A 17,875-nucleotide genomic window follows, 5' to 3' on the forward strand; every position below is an offset into this window, starting at 1 on the left:
CGAGTGGTACCTACTCATTAAATGCTTTTATAATCTAAAAATAATTTTCACAGCCAATCACAACAGCAGTGTGCGCTCGCAGCCCAGAAGGCCAAACGTGTCCTGGGCTGCATCAAAACAAGCGTGGCCAGCAGGGCGAGGAGGGGATTCTGCCCCTCTGTTCCTCTCTTGGGAGACCTCATCAGGAGGGTTGTGTCTGGTTCTGGAATCCTCAACAGAAGAAGGAGATGGAGCTGTTGGAACGGGTCCAGAAGAGGACAGAGGTTGCCCAAGGAAGTTGTGGCTGCCCCATCGCTGGAGGTGTTCCAGGCCAGGTTGGATGGGCCTTGGGCAGCCTGAGCCAGTGGGAGGTGTCCCTGCCCATGGCAGAGGGGTTGGAACTGGATAGGCTTTAGTGTCCTTTCCAACCGGCGCGGAACTCGATTGGTTTGAGGTCCCTTCGCAGCGAAACCATTCTGTGATTCTATAAACCATACGCAACGCAGCCCGGACGCGGGAGGACTGCGGGTCATCGAGAGCGAGCCCGGAGCGGCGGCGCCGGCCATAGAGTACCAACGTAGAAGCCAGAGCGGCGCTGGCGGCGACCATAGAGTCAGCCCTCCGGGACAGAGCGTCTCTCTCGCGCGCGCTTTCTCCGCGTCCCGCGGTGTCCGGTGGTGTCTTTCCCGAGCGGAGGGCGCGCACTGCGGGGATCCCGGCGAGCGGGAGCGGGTGAGTCCTGGGGATCCTCCCCGCCAGCGCCGTGCGACGAGGCTTTGGGACAGCGCAAGGGTTTGTAGCTCCGTGGCTGCGTTTATTCCTGTCCTGTTGGCTGTCACGGCTCCTGCTGTCCGTTCTCCGCTGAGGAACTGCAGGACGGGATGTCACCAGAGGGACCACGACGGGTAGGAGAAGTGGGGCTGTGAGAACCTCGTGAGGTTCAACAAGGCCAAGTACAAGGTCCTACTCCCGGGTCGGGGCCATCCGCAGTTTCGGTACACGATGGGAATAATGTGACTGAGAGCAGCACTGCAGAGAAGGACTTGGGGTGCTGGTGGATGAGAACCTCGATATGAGCCGGCAGTGTGCGCTCGCAGCCCAGAAGGCCAACGTGTCCTGGGCTGCATCCAAAGCAGCATGGCCAGCAGGGCGACGGAGGGGATTCTGACCCTCTGTTCCTCTCTTGGGAGACCCCACCTAGAGGATTGTGTCCAGTTCTGGAATTCTCACTCTAGGAAGGAGATGGAGCTGTTGGAATGGGTCCAGAGGAGGATAACAAAGATAATCAGAGGGCTGGAGCACCCCCCCCTATGAGGACAGGCTGAGAGAGTTGGGCTTTTTCAGTCTGGAGAAGAGAAGGCTCAGAGGAGATCTTATATCGATCTTCCAGTACCTGAAAAGGGCTACAAGAAAGAAGGGGAGGGACTGTTTACAAAGGCTTGTGGTGATAGGATGAGGGGGAACAGGTATAAACTGGAGAGGGGCTGGTTTAGACTGGACATGAGGAATTTCTTCATGATGAGGGTGGTGAGGCCCTGGCCCAGATTGCCCAGGGAAGCTGTGGCTGCCCCATCTCTGGAGGGGTTCGAGGCCAGGTTGGGTGGGACCCTGAGCAGCCTGATCCAGTGGGAGGTGTCCCTGCCCATGGCAGGAGGGGTGGAACTGGATGGGCTATAAGATCCCTTCCAACACAAGCTGTTCTATGATTCTGTGGCTGTCTTGACACCGTCACGGTGCTTGGTTTGAGAGGAGGGAGCTGGGCTCTTCTCCCAAGTGACAGAGGACAAGACAAGGGGGAATGGCCTGAAGCTCCACCAGAGGAGGTTCAGGCTGGATATCAGAAACATGCAGAGGAAGAGAGGGGGAGAATAATTTAGCTGACACCAGCATTAGGGTTTGGTCTAATGGGTGTCTGATGTTTATTGTCTAAAGAAGCATAGCAGTGCCATCGGAGGGCTCCGGGGAAGAGCATGCCAATGTCTCAGCCGGCATCTCACTATTCCTTTGACATCCCATACCTTCACATCCACTTTGCAGCTCTGGGCAATGATGATGTATGTGATGCTGACTCCTGGTTCGGGCAGTTGCTTCCAGCTCCTTGATTTGTCCCTCTTTGGATGAGAGCTTGATGTGATCCTTGTCTTGGCCAGATCCTTGTTCTTGGCCAGGCTTCTGTGCCAGTGGTGTAGTCGTGTCGTTAACTGCGTCATCATTCATCACGCATGGGGGGGTTGTTTGTTTGGTTTTGTATTTCAACTCCGACTGTCACCCGTAACTTGACAAATGGCTTTGTTAGCATCGTAATGATATTCTGAGGTGGTGTTAAAAATTCATAACATAACGTTCATGTCTTTCTTTCCTCACAGCCCAAAGAGGCAATATGGAGAATGTCCTTGCTGCCGAAAATCTGGCAAAAGTCTCACAGAACAGCCCCGCTTTTTCAAAGCCTGGTATTCTTCTGTCCCATCACAAGGAATAACTGTGAGTGAGCTGGTACAGCACGGGGGGAGAAGGAGAATGAACTTCACCTGCTTTTCACTGGCTAAATGAAAAGGCCTCGGTCCGGCTTTTCTGGGATCATCTTCATGTGCTATTGCCTAACAAAGCTTCGTGTGGTTTCCCTTTAGCATTCCTCTGCACGTGTGTATGTGCGTGCTTATGGACGAGTTGATGTTGTGCCACGGTTGTTGTGTGAAAGCCCCGGTGAAGGCAACGGCCGCGTGGAACGTGTGCAGGCTGGCGGATGCGGTCCCTCAGAAAGCGGTTGGATCCCTGATGAGCCTGTAGAGGCACCTCAAGGCCCCGCAAAGGTGAAATGCTTGTGTTGAGTTTGCATGGAGATTGGTTATGGTGTAGCTAAGCAGGTTGCTTTCTCTCAGGATCTACAGCTGGAGCTGTTGTGGGGTCATCCTGTGGGTCTGAAGTTCTCCAGCACAGAGGTTGTGTGCTGGAACAGCTGATCTGCTTGCTAAGCCAGAGGGACCATCTCTAGGGGTGGAAATGTAATGCAGTGTCTGGTATCCTCCGCAAATGAGAGACAGTAGCACTAGGAGCCTCTGTAGTGTGAGGGTGTCTGCAACTGAGGTGGCTTATTTTGCTTCTATCTGCCTGGATTGGGCAGGACTTTTTCTTAATGCGAATGCGGAAGGCTCTGTATGCTCCTAAATCCCATAGAATGTGAGGTTTATGGATTCTCCAACTGCAGTAACTCCTGCTGCCTTTGTATTGTTGTGTTAAAGATGCCCTTTGCCTAAGAAAGGGGCACATTGGGGGTGGGTGGTGTAAACAGTGTTCCACACAGTGTGTCTCCTCAGAGCCATGCGAAAGGCAACTTCCACTTTCTCTTCTCTCGAGCGGGCGGAGGGTGGGCTACAACGCAGAGAAAACCAGGGCGAGGCAAGCAGCCAGCTAGTGTCAATGCCTGGTTAATAAGGAAGAGGCTCCACTGCTGAGACAGATGAGAATGTATGTCACAAATATCCTTCTGTTTGGGGCTGGCAGGGGTGCTAGAACTGTTTCTTTGGGAAGAATTTGCACGCGGCTATGCGAGCTCTCTCAGGGGAAGAGACCAAAACCCGATTTCCGATCCTGGTTTCGTGCAGGAGAAGAAGGAGCTCTAAGATCTGAAGGAAGGGCTCTGTTTGGAGATGGAGGCGTGAATGAAATAAGCTTGAGTTTCTTGTGCTTCCTACTCCATCCTCAGTGTCTGTGAGCCACTTTAAATGTGGCTGAAGTTGTGCCTCCGCTTCAACTTAGCGTGTGACGGCATCACATTTCGTGAAGACCGGATCAAACAACAGTATTAGGATGAAATGTACTTCCCAGCTGAACCTGTGAGAAGGGAAGCGTTGCTTTTCATGTGAGAAACAAAATCCTGGCTAATGAATGAAGCATGCATAGAGCAACCGTGTATGCAGGGTAGTGGTTAGCTGCAAGCTTTCTTGTCTTGAACACGCTTCTGCAAGGAGGACTGTCTTTAGGGCAAGGTGTAGAGTAGAGAGGGAAAGATGCAGCCCTGTCAGGGGAGAGGTGTGGAGCTGCGGAAGAGGGAGTTTCTGAAATCAGCTGTTGCTGCAGCAGGCAGTCTCCAGCTGATTTGCAAAGTGAAACTGCGCTGGGCTCAGCTGGAGAGGGCTGCGTGGAGCTGTACCAATTACCTGTAAATCACAAACATTCCGGACCTTGTAGTAAGTATTGGGCTTAGGTGGCTTTTAATGTAGATCAACCGCTAAACTGCTTGGAAAGCAACTGAGGGGACTGTGTTGGCCTAGTGTGGCTGGCAGAACTGAGCACGGACTGAGTGCTCTGCTGGGCTGGAGGACAAAACTTCCAGCTGGCAGCAGAACGAACTACAGTAGTTCAGCTAGCGACTTGCTGGAACGGACTGTCGGGATGCAGGCTGATGAGAAACCATTTTCTTTTTCAGATTTGGAAATACCTCAGCTTCTTTTTGTGACCAATCTCAGCAGCGTCGCCCTTTCTGGTTGACACCTTCCAATCTCCTGTGCTGTTGGAGACTGAAGCTGGAGCTGCTCAAAGGATCAGTCCTTTGAAGTGTTAATGTGAGTCGTGCCTGCGAACCTGAAAGTGCACGTGTGCTCTCAGCCCGGTTCACAGCAGCGCTGTTTGTAGAAACGTTTTGTGTGGTACGGTCCTGAAGAGTTGTTCCTCTCCGTGCACCCTTCTGTAACTCTTGCTAGAAGAGAAGAGTATGTTTTAGCAGTAACAGTGCCTGGGCTGCTTTTCTATGTTGAACATTCGCGTGATTGTGATTTAGAGCATCGTAGTGTAAGGAGTATCTTTGGTGAGATTCAGTTCAGTTTTATTTCCCTCTTTGATTATATACCTTTAAGAATAAATATGAAAAGAAATTGTATTCTCTCAGGACTTTGAAACTCAGTGCGCTGAAACCACTTTCCATCTTGCAAGTTCTCCCGTTCCTTGTGGTCTCCTTTCAGGGGGACACGTGAAAACTTTTGCTATTATTTGGAAGGAGATTCTCTTCTCAGCTTTCTTTGGGTGGGCTGTAGCGTGAGGCAGGGGGATTGGAAGGTCAGAGGAGGAAACATGGGCAAAGGAGGAACGCGCTTTTGTCTCAGGGCTAAGGGCCGCTTCCTCTCATTCTGCTGTTAACCTTCCTTTCTCTGTGTTCCCTCTTCCAGGTCCCTCTTCTCGGTGCTGCGTGGGAAGCGAATTCCCCTCCTTCAGCTGCCGGTGCCCAGCCTGGATGCGTGGTCTCACCTGGACCATCTCAAGGTTGCGTTGCTGTCACCTTCACTGTGTGACTGGGAAGAGTGTGTCTGTATCGGGGGACACTTTGGCCTCTTCTGCCCAGGCCCAGGGAAGCTGGAGGAACCCTGTGGAAACCAGCGTTGTCTGCATTAAAGCTTTTGATCGGTTGCCAAGTGCTGTATGTGTTTTACTTTTTCCGTGTTTAGAAGGAAGAAAGAACAAGGCAATCCCTTCAGGTATTTCAAAGGTCAAGTACTTCCCGTGGGGAGAGGTTTGTCAGGACAACTGCCCCTCAGCCTCCAGGGCGATTGTAGGGGGAAGGAGCCCTGAAATGTGGGGGTACCCCAAAATCTCCCGAGATCTTGCGTTCCCCCTCAGCCCCACCTCAACTCTTGTGAGAGAGTTTTGGGGTCCCCAGGGGCCTTGGTGGGCATTGGGGGTGGCTGAGGTGGGGGTTTGGGGGTCCCCAGGGAGTTTGGGGGAGGCTATAGGGAGGTGGGGCCGGGGTTTGGGGTTCCTGGGGGCTTGGCAAGGGGAATTGGGGAGCTGGGGGGGTACATTTTGGAGTGCCGTGGGGCTCAGAGGGGCCATTGGGAAGAGGCTAGGGTGCAGTGTTTGGGGTCTCCAGGAGCTTTGGGGGAGCTGGGGTTGGATTTTGGGGTCGGCTAGGGGTTTGGGGGAGATTTGGGGGTGCTCTGGGGAGATATGGCTGAGTTTTGGGGTTCCTATAGGCCGAGGAAGGCATTGGGGGTCTGGAGTGGGGGTTTTGAGGTCCCCTGGGGGGGAGATTTGGGGAGGAGTTTATGGGAGGATAGGGCTGAGTTTTGGGGTCCCCAGGGGCTTTGGAGGTGCTGAGGTGGAGCTTTTGGGATCTCCTGAGGGTTTGAGGGAGATTTGGGGGGTGGGGTGGGAGGGGTAGGGTGGGTTTTGGGGTTCCTGGGGGCTTTGGGGGAGCTGGGATGGCATTTTTAGGGTCCCCTGAGAGCTTGGGGGGGGCTGGATTTGGGGGCTTCTAGGGGCTTGGAAGGGAAAATTACCCCCCAGAATGCACCTAGGAGCCCCAAAGTTTTGGGGCACCCCCATTTTTGGGGTGCCCGACCCTCCCCTTTGTGGGGTGCCTCCTCTTCTCCAGCCCGACACTGCCCTGGGGGGGAGTTTTTGGGGGGGGGCAGGCTGTGCATTCTGGGGGGTTCCTAGGGAGTAAGAACCCCCAGTTTTGGGGATGCCCCCATTTTTGGGGTGCCTCGACCCCCGTCCCCGCTTCAGCCAATGGGAGGGGCCGTCCCCGCTTCAGCCAATGAGAGGCGCGTCCGCGCGGGTCCATCGCCGGTTCGGGGCTGCGCGAGCTTTAACCGCAGCGCGGAGGTGAGGGCGGCAGCGCGGCTGAGGGGCTGCGGGGCAGGAACCGATCGGCGGGGCTGGGGGCGGCGTGGAGGGGCGAGAGAGCCGCGGGGAAAGGGGAGAGGAGGGCAGGGAGGGGAGAGGGGAGAAAGGGCTGCGAGAGAGGGAGCGCAGAGGGAAGGGGAGAGGAGGAGAGCGAGAGGGGGAAAAGGGGCAGAGAGGGAGGGGCTGAGAGAGAGGAGAAGGGGTAGAAGGGAGAGCTGAGGGTGAAGGGAGGGGAAAGGAGCTGAGGAGAGGGAGGAAAGGGAGACGGAGAGGGGAGAGAGGGAGAAGCGTGTGGGAGAGAGGGGGGGGGAGAGAGGAATGGAAGGGGAGGGAGAGAGAAAGAGGGCAGAGGGAGGGCTCCGGAGATGGGGGGAGAGGCAGAGGCAGAGCAGAGGAGGCCTCAGTGCCGAGGGTGCTGCGGATCAGCCCCGGGGCCGTGGTGGCCAGGCTGCAGCCCCGCTCCCGGTGCTGCCCCCACTGACGCCCTCGCCTGCAGCCCACGTGCAGTTTCTGCTCGAGGCGACCCTTCCGCTGTTGGAGCCGTACGCGGCATTTCTCGAGGCGATTCCCAAAGCGATTCCCGAGGCGATTCCCAAAGCGATTCCCGAGGCGATTCCCGAGGCAATCCCTGCAGCGATCCCCGCGGCGCTGCCGCAGCCGCTCCCGGCGATCCCCGAGGCCAAGCAGAGCTCAGCCCCGGGCTCAGCCCCATCATCCGCACGGGCAGCGGCTCCCACAGCTCCAGCGGGATGTGGTGCGGCACAGCCGGTGAGCGGTGGCAGAGGGGGTGCGGGGGGCCGAGGGGCACAGACCTCTGCAGTTGCTGTCTGTTGGCAGCCCCGAAATCGCGCGTTAGACGGGGGGCAGAGGTCCGAGCGAGGTGGGCTTTGGACGGCACGAGCTCTGTGAGTGCCGCTTGTCTACGAGGGGGGATGTGGCAAAGCACTGGCTTTGCTGTCTCAGGAAGGCTCTGGGCTGGGCTGTTCCTTAGCTGTAAGACAATATCAATGTGTGTGAACGCAGGTATACGAGGATCTAAAATGCAGAGGACCCAAAGGATCGTTGGGCCTGATCGCTACATTCCCAGCCGGAGAGCTCTGGACATGGATGTGGCCAAGTTCCAGAAGGACACTGCTGTGGTGTCACCTACCGTGAAGGTGAGTGTGTTGCTGAGTTCCGTTGAGTGCACTGGTCCCTCCCAAACCCCTTCCTGGCCTTTCCCAGAGAAGCAAACTGGAAGTTGTCTCGCATGAGTGTGTGAGGCTGACAGCCCCGAGCAGCACTGCCTCCAGCTCTGCCCTTTAGGAGCCGCGGATGCTGTAGGAGCTGTAGGGCCTGGGAGGGGAATGGGAGCCTGAGTGAAGCTGTTCTGTAGGGACATTGCCCTGGGCCCAGGGAAGAGCCTCTGCTGCTTCCTTTGCTCCATTTGAAAGCCTCATCAGCCCCGGATACGCAGCTCCAAAGCTGTGAACCTGTGCCCAGTGCCGCTGCGGCGGGAGCTGTTCCAGGACAATGTCTGTGTGGGGAGCTGCTCTGGAATGTGTCTGCTGGGTTCTGAAATCTCTTTAGGAAGCATTTGGTTCCTTGTGGTTGTGGCTTTCTCCACTGGCCATGAGACACTGACCTGGCCACTCGTCTGTGCGAAAATGTGAGCAGGACAGTGTGCTGGAGTCTGAGGAAAAACCATTTGGAGCTGTGTCGCAGTTTAGCCCCAGCCTGGCTGATATTGGCAGCTAAAACCATGCAGTTGTAGTCCCAAATCCCTCCCCACCCCCCAGGGAAAGGGGGAAAGGGAAATGAGAGGAAAGAGACTTGTGAGTTGGAAACTAAAACTGCAGCTTTAGTGAAATGATAGTAGTAATGGTTATTAAACTAATTAGGAAGAAATAATATATGTACAAATATCGGAGATCGCACCCCCTCCCCATCCCTCGATGGGAACGTCACCACAGATTCTTGGTTCACAAGGGATAAGTGTGAGCCTTGTTGTTTTTGCGTACCAATGTCCTGTGGGATCCCCTGTAGCAAGGGACACTGTCTCAAAACCATGCAGTAGCTTTCAGAGAATGAAGTTACTGAGAGCAGCTGAGTCAGGCCCCAAACTGGCTCTATTTGAGCTCCAAGCCCTTGGAGCTGGCTGGGTGCCACTGACACCCACCCCACGGCTGGGCACCTCCTGATCCGAGGAGAGGGCGGCTGAGGTGTGTGCTCTGCCAGCTGCAGTTTGAAGTGGAGGGCGGGCTTTGTGTTTCCGATGCATCTCGCTGAGGGCAGATTGTCTCTGTAGGAGCGCCAGAGACCCTGGGCAGCGAGTCTGAATGCCTTTGATCTGGAAAAGATCCTGGAAGAGGTTCTCCGCCTCAGTGGAAAGGCTCAGACCACTGCAGCAGGTGAGGGACAGGGTCTGGGTGAGTTGGCTCAGCTGGAGACCCCGGGGCAGGGGAACAGCAGCTCCACATGTGCAGGGATCAGTTGGCTTCTTGGAGCTGCTGTGCACGCCGAGGTCTCCCGAATCCTTAGGTTTCCAGTGGCTGAGGGGCTGCGTGACAGCTCCAGTGAACTGATTTACAAAAGCTGCCAAGTGCTTTCTGGAACTGCAGGTGGCAAACCTTCCCGATGGCTGCACGAGCTTCCAACTCCCTGCTGTTCTCTCTGTACCTTAACCATCTCTAAACGTAACGGGACACGGAAAACCACGGGCCTGTCAGTTAAACTTGTTCCTTTGAGTTCCAGATCCGGAGCTGCCCCTGGCTCAGCAGTTCACCCCGCCAGTGCCGTTAACGCCCTGCGCTCTTCTGAGCGTGGCTCTGCTCTCAGGGCTGCATTTTCCCTGGGAGGGATTTCTCCTTGGGTGAGCAGGGCGTAGCTGGGAGGAAACAGGAACTCAGGTTAACCAAAGTGTTTCTCTGCACGCAGGCTATCAGTACAACCTCAAAGCGCTCTACGGGCATGAGGTGATGCCTGGGTTCGGCAGGAGAAAGGGCAGATACATTTCTTCTGCACCAGACCGAGTCCTGAGTGCCCCAGACATCCACGATGACTATTGTAAGTGGGCTGCGTTGTCGAGTGCTGGGCATTGAGATCGCTGTGTAGTGCAGTGCAGTTCCTAGGACAGTGTGGTTTGAGGAACTGGAGCTCTGCCTGGGCTGTTTCAGTCTCTTATGCCCTTGGGCTGGCACGGACCACTTTTAGGGTGAAGCCTTCTAGGAACAGTGGTCGAAAGTGCTGTGCAGGTGACTTGGATTGGGGCTATGGGACCCGCAGCTGGGCATGGTGACACCCAGAAGGCTGCCCCTTCCCTGCCTGTGTGTCCATGTGTGTGGGCACACTCACACCTGGTGGTGGTGGTGGAAGGTGCAGCATCAGCACTGGTGAAGGGCAGGGCTCTCCAGGGCGGCACAGTGTGACCTGCATTGCATTGCTCTTCCAAACTGTAGACCTGACTCTCCTTGACTGGAGCACTCAAAACCTCCTGGCGCTGGCTCTGGACACCACTGTCTACCTGTGGCACCACATCTCTAGGGAGACCGTCAACCTCATGGAGATAGAGCACGTAGCTGATTATGTTTCCTCTGTGTCCTGGGGTAACGGAGGAGACTGCCTTGCTGTTGGTGTGAGCAACGGTGAGGTGCAGGTGAGTGCGGGAGGAGAACTGGAGCTGTTTGGGGATTGCTGGAGCTGTGGGGCCTTGGGACAAAGGCTTGGCCGGCACAAGAAAGATGCAACACGCTCTGACTTGCCTGGTGTGGGCTGGAGATGTCCACAGCCAGTGAAGAGCTGCAGCAGCGAGGCAGAGCTTGGGCTTGGGGTTTCTGAGCCCTCGACTTCTCCTCTGTTCTGTGGGCATGAGATACAAATTGATCCCTGCTCCCAGGGTGACCAGGCTGAATGCCAGAGCCTGCGCCGTGAGGTAGCAAAGCAACAGGGCTGGCATTTCCTCCTACTCTGGAGACCTTCTTGCTCTGCTTCTCTAGCTGTGGGACGTCGAGCATCAGAAATGTCTCCGCACTCTGACCAGCCACGTGTCCCGTGTGGGGTGTCTCAGCTGGAACAGCTACATCCTGTCCAGGTAAAGCAGTGGGTGGGGGTGGGAAGGGCGGTGTGGAGCTGGTGCAGATTCTTCTCCTGGATCTGCTTCACTCGGCCCAGCAGGCCAGCGCTGCTGGTAGCACTGGTGTGAAACCCAGCAGCAGGTCCAGCAGTCCCGCCCCAGCGCCAGGAGGGCTTTTCACGCCAACATGTGCAGCCTGACCCCGAGCACCTTCTCTCTGCAGCGGGTCACACAGTGGCCAAATCCACCACCACGACATCCGAGTTGCTCAACATCACGTGGCCACACTCGCTGGTCATAAGCAGGAGGTGTGTGGACTGAAGTGGTCTCTGGATGGCCGCTACCTTGCCAGTGGCGGTGATGACCACCTGGTGAACATCTGGCCAAGCAGCCAGGGGGGCCGTGCAGGATTTGCTCCAGTCCAGACCTTCCGTCAGCACCAGGGTGCTGTCAAGGTGAGCGCGGGGCAGCTGTGGGCACGCGTTTGCATGCGGGGCAGATGTGCAGCACTGCCTGCGCACAGGTTGCTTCTGGCACACCTTAGGATGAACCCTCTTCTCGCAGGCTTTGGCGTGGTGTCCGTGGAAGTCCAGCATTCTGGCCACTGGAGGTGGAGCCACTGACAAAAGCATCCGCTTCTGGAATGTGTGTTCTGGCACCTGCCTCGGCAATGTTGATGCCCATTCCCAGGTGAGACATGGATGTCAGCTTGGATGTAAACACCTTCTGGTGGGACACCTGAGCAGAGTTGCTGGCTCCTGAGGTGCAGGGGCAGGGACAAGGACGGGCCTATGCTTCTCTCTGGGTGCTGAGCATCAGCACAAGCAGCTTGTCTTCCCTGTATTCCTGCCTCCTCCCAGGTCTCTTCCATCCTATGGTCAACCAACTACAAGGAGCTCATTTCAGGCCATGGCTCTGAAGAGAATCAGCTGGTGATCTGGAAGTATCCAGCCATGTCCAAGGTCACCGAGCTGCAAGGTAGGCTGCGCCCCTTGCCTGGGGAAGGGAGGGCTGCTGGAGGCTGAAGGCAGCTGTGATCCTTGGGTTGAACAGAGGGGTGGCCCAACCTGGAGCCCCACTGATGCAGGATGGTGAGCAGAGGCGTGTGCTGCTCGAGGGCGGCCCTCCTGGGGGCTGCTGAAGGAACGCTGTTGCTCCAAATGCACGCCTGGGGGGTGAATTCCTGCTGCTGCAGCACAGGGTGGGGACAGCTCTGCAAGCTGGTGGGGTTCCTGGGGCACAGTGGAGTAAATGTGAGTGTGGTGGCAGAACCAGAGGGACCAGAGCATGTGCTGAATGGCCCATCCCTGAGCGCACACCTCCTCCTCAGGTCACACAGGAAGAGTCTTGAGCATGGCTCTGAGCCCTGATGGTGAAACAGTGGCCTCGGCTGCTGCTGATGAAACGCTGCGACTCTGGCGCTGTTTTCAGATGGATCCAATCAGGAAGAAGGAGAAAGAGAAGGCAAACAGAGTCAAAAGCAGCGTCCTTCACCAGACCATACGATAAGGGCATGGGGCTGTTGGGGGGAGTGGGGAAACCTGGTTTACCCTTCCTTATTTTAAATGTTATTAAATGTTAATTCACGTTTTAAAATTAACAAAGTGCTTTCATTTGTCTTTTTTTTGGAGTTTACTGGAAGAGAAGGCCATGGCTGACAGAAGCAAGCCCAGTGTGGATGCCGTGGACGAGTCCCGCAGTGTCACACCAGAATGGTCTCCAAGCCTTGGTCCTCTGCCTTTCTGCCCACCGAAGAGCTCGCAGCGCCCTGCACCCTACGTGCCAGTCACACAGACAGCCCTGGGATCACAGCTGGGATGTCAGCGACTCAGGAGCGATCACAAGGAAGCGTCTGCAGAACCACCAAGCCCAGAGCCGTGTGGGAGCTGAGAGACCTTCTAGGAATGGCTGATGGTGTCACCTGGGGATACCACATGATGGACTTGTGGTAAAGCTTCTCTAGAGGGCCCTTAAAGACTGGGGAAGCGCTGCTTCTGTGGGGACTCGAGGAGAGCGTTTGAAGCCATTAAGGTGTCCGTTCTGTCTGCCGCAGCTCTGGGAGTGCCCAATCTAACAAAACCTTTAGAGCTGTTTGTGCAGGAAAAACAGCATCAAGCTTTGGGGGTCTTAGCCCAGAGAGCAGGAGATGGGAAAAGACCGGTGGGGTCCTTTTCTAAGCAACTGGGTAGTGTGAGTCAGGGGTGGCCCGGGCCTGCGGGCAGTGGCGGCACCAGTGCTCCTGATTCAAGGAGCTCCAAACAGCTAAGGTAGGAAATGCAGCTGCCTTTCTAGGGGTAAAGGGAACAGCGGAATCATCAAATGGTGACGGCCTTCAGAAGGTAAATCTACAGACAGACTCTAAATGTGCTTCAAGGGCGGTCCATGCCCATGGGGCAGTATGGAAGGAAAGAGGACTGTTAACTGCACAAGGATCCCCCATCAAGAACCAAGAAGAAGTCCTGCAGTTGTGGAAAGACATCCAGAAACAGAGAGAAGTGGCACTAATGCAATGCAAGGCACCTCAGGTGGGAAACTCCCCGATGAAGGTACGTAATGGACTGGCCGAGCGAGCAGCTCGAGGCCAGCAGGAAAAGGTATCTTGGTATTAATCCCTTTCATAGACAGAGATCTGAATATCCGTTGTGGGGACATGTGAATCTGTTTGAACAATAATCCTGTCCCTCTCAAGCACCCTCCCCTGGGAGTCGCTCGCAGAGGAAATGCCCCTGGTGATCCCTGACAGAGATTTCTCTGAACTGCCCAGACGGGGCAGATCCCGGGACCTGTTGGGACCAGGAGACACATTGTCAGGCTGGCCAGAGGCATTGCCCTGCAGCACCCGTAAAGCAAGAGAGGTGACTAAAACCTCCTTGAAGGGAATTATACCACGGTTTGGAATTCCCATAGGTCTGTTCTCAGCTAGAAGTCCTCACTTTATAGCAGAGATTGTACAAGATTTGAGCCAAGTCCTAGAGAGAAAATGGGCCCTGCACACCCCCTGGGTCCCCCACTAGTGGGAAGGTGGAAAGGATGAATCAAATCTGCAGAGACAAAAGGGTCAAATTTGTCAGGAGATATCTTCGCAACGGCCCCACGCTCTTGCATGGGCTTTGCTAAGAACAAGGCTACAGCCAAGAGCTGAGGCTAAGACCAGTCCATATGCATTAATGTTTGGGAGGCCTTATCATCAAATGACTGTTTTTCCTCAAGACATAGTGCTAAAAGGAGAAACAGAGCTAAAATCTTCTCTGCTGTCATTGGGTAAAACAGTGAATGACCTGGGGCGGTGTGTAACATGTCCTGAGCCTCTCGCTTTAGATTCTCCAGGACACCGTTCCAGCCCAGAGACTACATCCACCACAAGACGTGGGAGAGCGGAACTTCCAGAAAGCTGGAAGAGACCCTTTCAGGTGCTGATAGCAACACACACCATCCTTCAGGTTGAAGAAATGAACAGGTGGATACATTACACGCAAGTCAAGTCAGCGCCGAGTTGGGAGTGGAGAACTGTCCTTGAGCCCAGGAATCCTCTCCAGAGGAAACTGCAGAGAAGAACCGGAGACTGACATTTGAAAACCAAGGAGGTGGGGTTTTGCCTGCATCTGCGTTTGGTGTGTGGATGGTCGTGACTTTCAGGGATTGTTGCCCCAATGGGGTAAAGGCCAGAATGTGAGGGAACGTTTAGCCAGAGAGGTGGTAAGTCTGTCCTCCTTCTGCATGAGGTCAGGAAATTGGGTAGAAGTGTTCAGTTCTTGTATGACAGGAGTTCCCACTCCCCTCGGCTCCCTTACATACTCGACTCTTCTGGAGGTGAGGCCGCACCTTGAATCTTTTGTTCAGTTTTGGGCCCCTCACTAGAAGAAGGACATTGAGGCACTGGAGTGCATCCAGAGAAGGGCAACAAAGTCCTTGAGGGGCTGGAGACCAGGTCTTACAAGAGGCAGCTGAGGGACCTGGGGCTGTTTAGCCTGGATAAAGGGAGGCTGTGGGGAGACCGCATTGCTGTGGTAAAACCAAACGTTTCTGTCATTAGGTCAGTGTGCAAATTAAATGGCGTAGGACATGGACTTTTGAGCTGGAGGAGAAGAACCGGGTAAAAGATGCCTTTGTTTCCAGCTGTCGAGGTGTGGGGTAGATGAGAGTGCGTTTGATTTGTAAGAGGTTTGTAAAGCAGCATTCCTTTACACAGATCCCTAAAGCTTCCTTGAGCACCGGGCAACTGATGTTGCTTCAAGGGATGTCGGAAGCTTCTCTGTAGGGACTGAAAATCCTTGTGCTCCTGTTGTGGTTTACCTTAGCGAGTGAGACATTAACTCCTGGGATTTACCCTCATTTCTCCCCACAGAGGGAGAAGTGGCTGTGGCAGAGATGCTCTGTGCCGACCAGAGAGGGAGCTTCTTGAAGGAATCAGCTGGTGGCAGTGATCAGCCAGTGACAGGTTGTTTAACTGATGAACAGATATTTGAACAGCTCTTTTTTTTTTTCTCCTCAACACTCGCTGAGTAATAATTTTCTGTTAGGTCTTCCAGGACCGAGTGCTGTAATTGGCTCCAAGTGTGCAGTCTTCTCCATCCAGAGATCAAAGGCACTCCTGTCCCCTCTCTGGATTGAGAAGACCTGGGAAACCTCTTTGGATCAGAGGTAGGACTGAGAAATTCCTTGGCATCAGAGGTGTCTGTAGACGGCACATGCTGTTCTGGGTTGAACCAGTCTGAATGAAGATCCGCTTCAAAGCTTGTCCTGAAGGAAGCAGCTACGGTTCAGTGTGAGGGAAGGTTTAGCACGAGGACCTGCAAGCACTCATAGCACAGCCAGAACTATGAGGAGTTATGGCTGGAAACTGGCTAAAAATCCCAGTGCTGCTTGGGAAGGCAGGTCTCAGGCAGAGGCAGAGCTTCAGTGGAGCTCAGAGATTGTACCCCACTGGTAAAACTGGTACCCCACCAGTTCCCCATGGTGAGTGACAGCTTTTCCTTCACCCCTTGGGGTGGCTGTAGCTGGGTTGTTGGTGGTTGCCTGGCAAAGGAGATCAGCACTGCCTGACACTGCCTGTGACCATTGGATGTGGTTCATAGATGGTTGGCCTGGCATTGGCCAAATTTCGTATGAGACAGGCTAAATGCAGATGATGAGGAAACAGATTTAGATTTATTGTCTTCAAAAATTTGTTTGTGTCAATTCTGACCTCAGCTGCCAAGAAAAGGGATGGGATGAGAAGCACTGGTGATGGATGCATCCAAAGCAGTGGGACTGGCGAGGGAGGAGAGTCCGGCCCTCTGCTCCGCTCTGGTAAGACCCCACCTGGAGCCCTGTGTTCGGCTCTGGAATCCCCAACGTACAAATCACACAGACCTGTTAGAGTGAGTCTGGATGAGAGCTATGAAAAGTCATAGAGAATTCACACCCAGACTGGAGTGGTGCTCCTGGCTTCCTGGAGGTCCATGGTGTATCATTCCTTTACACAGATGCCTAAAGCTTCCTTGAACACCGGGCAACTGTAGTTGTTTCAAGGGATGTCGGAAGCTTCTCTGTAGGGATTGAAATCCTTGTGCTTCTGTTGTGGTTTACCCTAACGAGTGGGAAAAAATCCTGGAATTTACCCTCATTTCTCCCCACAGAGGGAGCAGTGCCTGTGGCAGAGATGTTCTGTGCGTCCAAAGCAGTGGGACTGGCGAGGGAGGAGAGTCCGGCCCTCTGCTCCGCTTTGGTGAGACCCCACCTGGAGCCCTGTGTTCGGCTCTGGAATCCCCAACATACGAATCACACAGACCTGTTAGAGCGAGTCCGGATGAGAGCTATGAAAAATCATAGAGAATTCACATCCAGACTGGAGTGGTGCTTATGGCTTCCTGGAGGTCCATGGTGTATCATTCCTTTACACAGATGCCTAAACCTTCCTTGAACACCGGGCAACTGTAGTTGTTTCAAGGGATGTCGGAGGCTTCTCTGTAGGGATTGAAAATCCTTGTGCTTCTGTTGTGGTTTACCTTAGTGAGTGGAAAAATGTCTTGGGATTTACCCTCATTTCTCCCCACAGAGGGAGCAGTGGCTGTGGCAGAGATGTTCTGTGCGTCCAAAGCAGTGGGACTGGCGAGGGAGGAGATTCCGGCCCTCTACTCCGCTTTGGTGAGACCCCACCTGGAGCCCTGTGTTCGACTCTGGAATCCCACAGACTGGAATGGTGCTTATGGCTTCCTGGAGGTCCATGGTGTATTGTTTTTTTACACAGATGCCTAAAGCTTCCTTGAACACCGGGCAACTGAAGTTGTTTCAAGAAACAGAAGTCTCATCATACCTGCATTTAAATCATTTCCACTCACAGATCTGCATTGTCTTTTATTTTCTCACCCAAAGAACCCACATTCACACATTTAATAAACTATTCAGACTGTCAGTATCTGGTGTAACATTCCATGAGTGAAGTCTTAGGGTAGTAAAAATACCAAAGGTACGGGTTTCATTTCATTCACTGCATGTAGGTTTGCCAGAAAAAAGAATATTTTCTGTTGAGTAGCTTTTACTTTTGGGTTTGTTTTTTACTGATTCCAATGGCAAAACAACAGGCAACATCTTCTGATACGCAATCCTAGAGATGCTCCCCATTGCCTGTCTTTTTCAGTTCCAGCTTTATCTCAGACCTTCCCTACGCTGAACGTGTGAGATGGAGTGGAATGAGCCTTTCCCACAGCGAAGATGTTCCCGTGGAGCAGAGACATGCATATAAAATTCTTTTTATTATGATTCACTTGCTTCAGCAAACCAGTGGTACCTACTCATTAAATGCTTTTATAATCTAAAAATAATTTTCACAGCCAATCACAACAGCAGTGTGCGCTCGCAGCCCAGAAGGCCAAACGTGTCCTGGGCTGCATCAAAACAAGCGTGGCCAGCAGGGCGAGGGAGGGGATTCTGACCCTCTGTTCCTCTCTTGGGAGACCTCATCTGGAGGGTTGTGTCTGGTTCTGGAATCCTCAACATAAGAAGGAGATGGAGCTGTTGGAACGGGTCCAGAAGAGGACAGAGGTTGCCCAGGGAAGCTGTGGCTGCCCCATCGCTGGAGGTGTTCCAGGCCAGGTTGGATGGGCCTTGGGCAGCCTGAGCCAGTGGGAGGTGTCCCTGCCCATGGCAGAGGGGTTGGAAGTGGATAGGCTTTAGTGTCCTTTCCAACCGGCGCGGAACTCGATTGGTTTGAGGTCCCTTCGCAGCGAAACCATTCTGTGATTCTAT

The 17,875-nt window shown here is 54.2% G+C and overlaps 1 protein-coding gene and 1 long non-coding RNA gene across 6 annotated transcripts; both read left to right on the forward strand.

Annotated features, from left to right (window-relative positions):
• Positions 1-583: 583 nt before the first annotated feature.
• LOC128852876 (uncharacterized) lies at positions 584-5,397 on the forward strand. Of its 5 annotated transcripts, none has more exons than XR_008450982.1 (5): positions 584-711; positions 2,346-2,460; positions 2,607-2,789; positions 4,406-4,625; positions 5,142-5,397. It is a non-coding gene; the product is annotated as an uncharacterized LOC128852876 (long non-coding RNA). The 5 variants fall into 5 exon arrangements; XR_008450981.1 differs by having other exon boundaries at positions 585-711; positions 4,406-4,541; positions 5,142-5,396; XR_008450983.1 differs by having other exon boundaries at positions 634-771; positions 4,406-4,541; positions 5,142-5,396.
• Positions 5,398-6,485: 1,088 nt separating this feature from the next.
• Positions 6,486-12,437, forward strand: LOC128852859 (cell division cycle protein 20 homolog). Its single transcript, XM_054072848.1, has 11 exons — positions 6,486-6,576; positions 7,094-7,365; positions 7,621-7,754; positions 8,885-8,987; positions 9,514-9,642; positions 10,035-10,231; positions 10,572-10,666; positions 10,872-11,103; positions 11,213-11,338; positions 11,509-11,626; positions 11,979-12,437. The coding sequence occupies exons 1-11, from the start codon at positions 6,509-6,511 to the stop codon at positions 12,155-12,157; spliced, it is 1,653 nt and encodes a 550-aa protein (XP_053928823.1). The 5' UTR covers positions 6,486-6,508; the 3' UTR covers positions 12,158-12,437.
• The last annotated feature ends 5,438 nt before the right edge of the window (positions 12,438-17,875 follow it).

This window comes from Cuculus canorus, chromosome 8 (genome assembly GCF_017976375.1).
Source record: "Cuculus canorus isolate bCucCan1 chromosome 8, bCucCan1.pri, whole genome shotgun sequence".
NCBI classification, from domain to species: domain Eukaryota; kingdom Metazoa; phylum Chordata; class Aves; order Cuculiformes; family Cuculidae; genus Cuculus; species Cuculus canorus.

Excerpts from the sequence above, each read along its gene's own strand:
- LOC128852859 (XM_054072848.1), top strand. The coding sequence starts at position 6,509 with ATGAGAGGCGCGTCCGCGCGGGTCCATCGCCGGTTCGGGGCTGCGCGA. Across the intron at positions 8,988-9,513 it reads GGCTCAGACCACTGCAGCAG|GCTATCAGTACAACCTCAAA; the intron begins GTGAGGGACAGG and ends CTCTGCACGCAG. Across the intron at positions 11,627-11,978 it reads CAAGGTCACCGAGCTGCAAG|GTCACACAGGAAGAGTCTTG; the intron begins GTAGGCTGCGCC and ends CCTCCTCCTCAG.